The following is an 8965-nucleotide window of genomic DNA, read 5'->3' as shown; positions in this document are numbered from 1 at the left end:
GTGAAGACTAGAAAGATTCTTCAAAGGGGAAAATAACATGACATGGGTTCGGATTGGATACAGAGGAAAGGGAAGAACTGAGTTGTTGAAATAAAAGAATAAGAAATTTTATTCCTCTGACAGAGAAAGAGATATTTAACCTTGCATGGGTATCAAAATCTGTGTACAATTTCAGCTATGTTCAGTTGGAGATGAGAAGAGATTGAATAGGACATATGCTCAAGTGAGTGTTTAGAGCTGAAGAATAATTGTTACCAACATTAAGGTGATATTTGAAAGTGTCATATAGGGTGAATTGTTTGAGAGAGTAAGTGACATCCAAAAGAGATGGAGTAATGGAAAGAGGAGGCAGAGCAACTCCCAAAGGAAATGAAAGAGAAGAAACAGAGGAATTTTATAGACTTATATTTAACAGTCTGGGGAACAGTCAAAAAATTTCACACTTCTAAAATTCATCCAGGTTAATTGCATTGACAAGTTCTTTATCAATCATTGCTTTGAGAATGAGCAGCTTAAGAAAAACTAGTTAATAAAGAACAATAAATGAAAAAAAAAACCCAAAGATATAACTGAAAAAAAGATGAGCAGAACTCGCGCACACACACACGCACACACATACACACACTCACATACAAAGAATAAAGATTTTGAAATTGTAGAGAAATGGAAGGAAAAGAAATTGAGTGCACAAGAGAAGGCGTAGACACAAAAGTAGAAGATACAACATATTGATCAGTAGAGGCATGAAGGCAAGGGAACAGATGGAGAAAGTCAATGAGAATGAGTCCTTGACTGACTTACTGGGAGCCAGGGAAAAGAAGACGTTAGCAGAACTGAGAGAATAAGTTGTAGATGAGTAAAGAAAGAAAAGAGCAAAGGCAAAGTAAAACAAAACAAAAAACTGGACTGGAAGTCAGTTGAAAAGGTGAAGCAAAATATGATAGAGAATCAGGAAGATGAACAAAGAATGAGCAAGGGAGGTAGGATTCGAAATTGATTCGAAAAGGCAAAGAGAGGGACTGAGAAAATATCAATCGTCTTTTACTGAGGAAAAGAAAGACTATATTCATTGGAAGAAACACTTTTCATGTTCATTATCACTTGAAACATAACCTTTTGCTGTAGTTAATATTATTATCCTTCTTTTATAGATGAAGAAACTAAGGCATAAGTGTGAAGTTATTTAGTGTAGATGTACCTAGTAGATGACAGAGCAGAGATTTGGTTTGACAGTAGGCCTCTTTTAATATGTGTGCATATTGCCTCCCTAATTTCGAAGGGAAGAAGAGAAGGTAGTAGAAGAGAGAAGAATACAAAAGTAGATAATATTCAAGACAAATAATTCAAAGCAGAAAATTGTGGTGATACTAGAGGACGAAAAAAAACTGGTTCAGAAACAAGAAATGAAGGATATAAAATAAAGAGTGATAGGAAGATAAATACAAATCAGAAGAAATCAGGAGATAAATGTTTGAACAGACTGATGGTTGTCAGATGGGAGGGGGTTTAGGGGTTGGGTGAAAAAGGTGAAGGGATTAAGAAGTACAAACTGACAGTTACAAAATAGTCACAGGGATATAAAGTACCACATTGGGAATATAGCCAGTAATGTAATAACTATGTATGGTGTCAGATGGGTACTAGACTTGGGGGAGATCACTTTGTAAGTTACATAAATGTCTAACCACTGTGTTTTCCACCTGAAGCTAATATAATATTGAATGTCAACTGTAATTGAAAAATAAAAAAAAAGATAAATGTTTGTGTATCTTTGCAAATAAAATGTACAAAATTAAGTTACAATTATAACCAAAATGTGCATAATAAATAATGTGTGCATCCTCTCTCTTCTAGGCAGATTAGCTGATCCCAGCCAGAGCACAGACTGTGGCTACGAATCTGGAGATCATTTGTGCATCTCTGTGGACAGCTGGTGGGCTGGTAGGTTGATTTAAATAGTGAAATAGATGATAATTTTTATCCAACTCTCCACAAAAGTTTCAATATAAAATCTTATGGAAAGAGACAAAATAAAAACAGTTCTGTTTCTTTGTAAAAAAGAATCTATTTCATCATGTACCTTGTGGCCTTCACGTCATATTCTAGGATTTAACAGCCACAATATCAATAATAATTCCTTAGGACATAATCTGCTTTTCACAGAAGGACTGAAACAAGGAACTGCTAAGGATGATGGCCTCTGACAGACCAGCACTGGCAGTTAGGTGGGAGGTCCTACTAGTGATGGAGAGTCTCAGAATGAGAAAATGTGAGAAGTAAGAGAACAAGAAAATACTTTTTTTCCTTTTTCTCAGAGCAAATGTGTTTAACTTTTAAACCTGTAAAAATATGAGATTAATCTACCACAAATCATTTTGTCAATCAGTAATTTAAGCCTTCAGATATTTAATATTAAAATAATCAGAAAGTATTTTCTAATACTTTAATTTTATTTCATGTTCCAGTAGTGAAATTAATGTATAGACAATGTCTTAGAGAGAGTCTCAACAATTAGAAACAAGACCACATTAAATTTCTCTTCCTTGGAGTGACACACATCATATATACCTTTACGTATCTTTTTCTAATAAGACATTGATTGGTTCTTTTCAAAGACCCACAGATAGTCATGGCCACCAGTTTCTTTATTCTCAGATTGACTTAGTGGTTTGAAGTATTAGCCTGCTACTCTGGGGCGTGGGACTGTATTCATGAATACATGTCTAATAATGAAGAATGTTCTGCATTACCAGTGGGAATCAATATAATCGTTATAACCAACTATATTATAATGTTTAAATCTGCTGGAGTAGAATATGTGTAGAGAGAAATTTTTAAAAACTTAATTCATTTTCAATTTAGTTATCCAAAAGTCTATTGTAAACATTTATCCAAAATTTTTGCTTTAATGACCTACTATAAGACAAGGACTTTGTGACATTATGATTGCACATTAAACTTGGTTAAATAAAATATAAAATGTCAATGCTATAACCACATTAAAATATTTTTTAAAAATCACATTTCACGGTAGAACCTCAGTTAGAGGTGTTGTATCATTCTGTATACAGGTAGATACCTACCTTCCTTTTTTAGTTAATACTTTGAAAAATGAATATTACTAAATCTATTGCAATTACTTTTGTTTTAAAATATCGTAGTCAACTACTTTAATCATATTTATTTATGATTATAGGTTTATTAACAAACCATGTTAAAATTATATTCATATATAATCCTTATGGAGATTTTCAATTCTTTTGGCAGTAATTGTTTTCATATATTTCTTGATCTGTGAGTTTTTGCTTAACAGTTTACAGATCACTTAAAAATATCCTCTATCACATTTATTAGTACTTGTAGTAATAATAGGTATTTTGCTTTTACAGACCTAAATTACTTTCTCTGTGTGTTACCCTTCCTTGCTGCGGTTGATTCTGGAATAATGGGGATATCATCAGACCAAGTCCTACTTTTGCCACCACCTAAAGATCAGAAGAAGTTTTGTCTTTCTGTTGCTACTTGTCAGTCATCTTTCCCTAAGGCAATGAAAAAGTGGAAAGACTTCTACCAGGTTCCTTTTTTAAATTTTGTAATTTATTCTCTTAAGAGGTAGTAAGATAATTTCTTTTTCTTGCATAATGATTTTGTTTAGGTTGTTGTTTATATTAAACAACATTTTTCTAAGTATAAAAATGTAAATTTTAAGCAAGTTATATTAATATTATTACATTGTAGCAGGGTCTTACATGTCATTAACATCTCTCAACAAATACAGCATTAACACAAAATCTATCCACTCGTCTCATCCTAAGCAAGTTGTAGGTAAATGTGAGAGCACACAGGATAGCTCACTGAATAAAAACATTATTCTGGTTAATTGAAACTTCAAGCCAACCCAGGGATAATTCTTGGGAGAAATATAATTAAGGAGTTGTGATTTTTTAAAATAGATTTAAAAAAATTAAAAAATATTTTCAATTATAGTTATATTCAATATTTTATTAGTTCAGGTGTACAGCATAGTAGTTAGACATTTATATAATTTACAAAATGGTCCCACCTGTAAGTCTAGTGCTCAGCTGAAACCATACTGTTATTGCAACATTATTCACTATATTCCCTATGCTGTAATTTACATCCCCATGAATATTTTGAAACTGTCAATTTGTACTTCTTAATCCCTTCACCTTTTTTCACCCAATCCAGGGTTGATTTTAGGATAGTCATTAACTTATTTAAACTGAATTAATAAATGATCATACTTAGGTAGAACTAACAATTATATGGCAATCGAAACCAAATATTCAACGACCAAATAAAATACATTGTTTAAGCATAAACGTGGACTGTTAAAAAGATAGATTTACTAGTTCTATAGCGAATTAGTTCATTATTTTAGATATGCTTAAATTAAATATTCTAATAATTTCTCACCTTTTTTAATCTTAAACTTTTGTGATAATTTCAACTGTGGAAGTGGAGAAAAAAGTAATAAAAAAAAAATCCTCCTGGCCAGTATAAAATACTGACTGTTGGGAAACTGTTTGCTATTTATTTCTTATAGATACATTCAATATTACTACTAATAATAGATAGTTATTATAAATTTTCAGAGTTAATAACTGATGGCTTACAAATTAATTCTTAAAAACAAAATTCTCCTCTCATGTAGAATATTGCTAATTGTAAATGTGAACAAGATTAAATTGTAGAGGGAGGAATTGTTATAGTTGCTAAAACATTAATCAATTTCTCTTCTTTACTATAGCACTTGAAGGTAGCTTCTAGTAGCTTTGAGGACTTGTTAGAGTACTTATGGGCTGCACATACCGCAACCTTGGAAAATACTTACAAATCATTTGAAGATAGGTAAGAACGAATCCCAAATTATTTTTTATTTAATACAGCTAATGATTTTTGGTTTTACTTATACTTTTTTTATTCTTCTGAAGTGACTGTCAATCTTCCTATTAAATAACATATCTAATCATTGGAACATTTAATGATGAGGTATAAATATTTTAGTATGAGCAGGCTTAAAAAGTGTTTTATGAAGAGGCAAAAATTTGAGAAGAAAAATTTCATATTAACCAAGCAACCAACCAACCAACAAGCAAATAAAACATGTAACCAATTTCACACTATTGAAAAAAAAGAAATTATATTCATTATTTTAATCACAGACACATAATATGATAGGTACATACTTGGGGAAAAAAATCAATCAACATCAGTGTTAGCACATAAAAGAGTCTAGAATATTATTGGTCACTCCACACGTAAGCCTAGAGATATTTTTACACCTAGATGCCAAGGTGTAAGAATTATTTGTATTTAGGTGTGACTCACATCATATTAGTCAGGGTTCTTCAGAGAAACAGATCCAATAGAAGAGGAGAGAGAGAGAGAAAGATTGTAAGGAATTCACTCCCATGATTATGGCGGCTGACAAGTCCATAAGCCAATGTTCAGCTCCAGTTCAAAGGCTAGATGCTGCTGCAGAACCAGCAAGAGCCTCTGTCCAAGTTTGAAGGCTATCAGACAAAGAAGTTTTCTCTTATTCGAGAAAAGATCAGCTTTTTGTTATATTCAGTCAACTGATTAGATGTAGCCCATCCACATTATGGAGGGAAATCTGCTTTACTTTTGTTTACTGATTTAAATATTAATCTCTTTCAAAAACACTCTCACAGAAACATCTGAAATATGTCTGGCCAAATAACTGAGCATTCTGTGGCCCAGTCAAGTTGGTGCATTAAATCATCACAGATGCTATCTAGGGGTGTAGCGGGTCACCTAGAGTGAGGTATGGGGTAGAAATCTGGCTATGGTAAAAAAATAGGAACAGAAAAACTTAAGGCTCACATTTATTGTATAAGTAAATTTGTAAATCTGGGCAGGAATATTTGAGTACTTCAAATTCCATTGGCTGGTATCTCTCTCACCTACTCCACCATCCAGCAAGGTAAATAAATCACCGGATAGCAGATTTGAAGCACATTTCTTCTCTACCTATTGGTATGGCTTCAACAACTAGGTATTAAATTTGGCAACAGAGGAGCTTTCTCCCATAACAGTGTCAGTGATATGATTTGGGGCTACAGCCATCACAACAGTTGAAATTCAACTGTTCTTTCTATTCCGATGACAGAAAACAAGCTTGAGTCTATTAGACAAGGATTTCAAGTTGGAATTGTCAACCTCAAGATTTGACTGTTAGCAAGTCATAGTTCTAGATTTCTTTTTCATTTACAGATTTTTTTCAGGTTTATTTAGAGGATGCAAATTTGTGCATAGGAAACATAAGAGCACTTTAGTTAAAATTCAAGGATATTATAGAATTTGTTTTCTTATAGTGTATTTTCTTTCTTTTATGGACTTAGAATTTTAAGCTGATTATATTTATTCCTATTTATGTAATAAAATTGCTTTTGAAAGAAATATCATATTTTTAACAGGCCAAGTTAATTTATAACTTGCTCCAAAATCACAGAGCATATAATTTTTTTAGTGAATAAGTTTAAATCTGTATATGACCATTTTGATCACGAGCATATAAACCAAAAAAAAAAAAAAATCAATTTTCTGATATTATTGGAAGGACTTTCTTCTCTAATTATAACAAAATATTATTTTTTTATTAACTCATTTTATTTTCTAAAATTTTACCTTTCTTACTTGACCTTCAAATTGGGGCTCAACAAATAACCCTCTTAAGTGAATTTTTAAAATAGCTACCATTTCTTAAATACAATAAGTAAAAGAAATTGCACCAACTATTCTAATGGACTATCTCACTTCAAAATAACTTTTTTTTTTTTGTAGATCGTGAATATGCAACTGAGCTGTTTAGTAACTTGCCTAAAATCTTCCAGCTAGTGGTTGGCAAGGCTAGATTTTAAATTCCCTGTGATTCTCATAGCCCATTTTCTTACCCTGTATCCTGCACTGCCTTCAAACACATTTGTTTTTTCACCTCTCACTTTCTCTTTATAACTGTTTAGTGATTTTGGTTAGGTCAATATTCAGTGCTTATATTATTTTTAACTATTTTCATTATTCCCATCATGGTAAGATACTAAGCTAATTATTTTTACTTTTCCTCACCACTTTAATCCTGTTAGAGCTGATTATTGTCTTGTGTTCTTGTTTGCTTTTCACTGTACATAACATAAATTATTTCACATTGGCAAATGAAGGAAGTTTCTTCATGTCAAAAGATGTCAAAAAGCATCAAGAATTGTGTCAATTTCTTCATCTTGAAGAGGTTTCTGTTCTAATCTGCCCAGGTGGAGAGGCATAATCTTCAGGTACCTATTGCCATCTGGGGATTTCCTTTGCCTCTTTTTTTGTGTGTGTGTTGAATCACCCATTTCCAGTAGCTCATGTTTTTGGTTAGGATTCACATGCCTGTAGACTCAGAATGGTTGTAGGAGAAAAAAAATGTAGGTAATTTGTGTATCTTAAACTATCTTTTTCCTATAATGATTTTTGACTGAAGCTTTTGGGAGAACAGAATCTAGGCTGGTAATACTTGAGATTTTGAAAGGCATATATTCATTATTTTTTGGCTCCATTTTTGCTGTTGAGAATTCTGAAAACAGTCTGATTCCTGATCCTTTGTATATAAGCTTTTCCTCATTTTAAATTTTATTTTGGTATTTCTTATCCATGTTAGAGCCTTTCCTCAGGTTTTTGGTAAAATCTGGATATCTACTTATATTTAAAGAGAGGCACTTAACAGAGTGTGTGAGTGGAGTTTTTCTACTATGAACACTCCTCTAGGGTAGTGTTGCTAGGCCATTTAACTAGTGAATCCTTAGCATCACTCATTATCTTTTCTCTTGAGTCAGGCAGTTTTCCAATGGAAACACTTTCCATCACTTGCTTTAAAAGTGAAGGCCCGACAGCTGATATTCTTAAAGTCAAAAGAAGGAAGGAAAGAGGAAGGGAAGGGGGTCTTAGTATCCTGTATACTATATTCACATCTACCTCCTGTTTTCAATGTGATGTCCCTACCTTCCCCTGTTACCAGTTCAACCAGTTAAGGGACCCTTTGCTCTACCCTTTTGAGTGTGAGTAGTTACTCACTGTTTGAAGTTTGGAAGAATATCTTTATGTATAACTGCTTCTTTAACAGACTTTAAAACAATCACTCTAATTTTAGCAAATCTTCCTTCATCCAGAAGGTTCCACTCAGTCTTTGTTTGGGAGAAGTTTTACAAGTTATGTTAGCATTATTTCTTAGCTTCTCTCTGGTTGCTTAAGATTGTTTTATGATGATCTTAAATCTTAGATTTGTTCTATTTGATTTCCAGCTTCCAAAATTTTGTTACTCCTGTCTCCTCTCCTGTTCTTCCAATCTTTCTAAATTTATTCTTTAGTATTATCATTTTAATAGGGATTTTGTATTGGGTAGTAAAATTGGTAGATTTGTAAAAATCAACATTTTTACTCAAAAATCCTCTATTATTGCTTTAATTAAAATAATTTCCTTCTGTTGTTTCTTTCAATAGGTTAATTTCAGCATCATCTATTTATATTGTAGATACATTTATAGATAAATTCACTACTAACTGAATTTAATATTAAAAGCTTTTAATTAATTTAAGTCACTTGTAACTTTGAAAATAGGACCCCAGCTGAATGGAATTCTTCTGACACCATATGTTGATGGAAGATGAATCTTTTAAGGATTATTAAGAAGAAAGACTTCAGAATGGTTGTTTATGTGCCCTCTGGTTTGTCCAGTTCTAAGAATTCATTTGAATATTTTAGGCTCTTGCTTATTCTTTGAAGAAAAGTTATAATGTAGAGGTTAAGATCTTGTGATTTGGAATCAAATAGATCTGATTCCATTTGACCTGAGGATCTCAACAATGATAAACTCAGTTTTCTCATCATTAAACCTGTTATAATAATAGTACATATTGCACATGGTAATTTTGAGAGTTAATTGAGA

At 32.2% G+C, this 8965-nt stretch overlaps 1 protein-coding gene across 1 annotated transcript in view; it reads left to right on the top strand.

The window, feature by feature from the left end:
- Nucleotides 1–8965, top strand: part of CUNH6orf58 (chromosome unknown C6orf58 homolog) — a 20654-nt gene that overhangs the window by 6903 nt on the left and 4786 nt on the right. Inside the window, exons 2-4 of the mRNA XM_011358797.1 lie at nucleotides 1855–1941; nucleotides 3390–3574; nucleotides 4772–4872. Of these exons, the coding sequence (XP_011357099.1) occupies nucleotides 1855–1941; nucleotides 3390–3574; nucleotides 4772–4872 (373 nt within the window). The remainder of the gene's footprint in view (nucleotides 1–1854; nucleotides 1942–3389; nucleotides 3575–4771; nucleotides 4873–8965) is intronic.

Source organism: Pteropus vampyrus, unplaced genomic scaffold (assembly GCF_000151845.1).
Source record: "Pteropus vampyrus isolate Shadow unplaced genomic scaffold, Pvam_2.0 Scaffold43, whole genome shotgun sequence".
Classification (NCBI taxonomy): Eukaryota; Metazoa; Chordata; class Mammalia; order Chiroptera; family Pteropodidae; genus Pteropus; species Pteropus vampyrus.
Note: the sequence above shows the minus strand (reverse complement) of the source record. Positions and strands in the feature narration are given on the sequence as shown.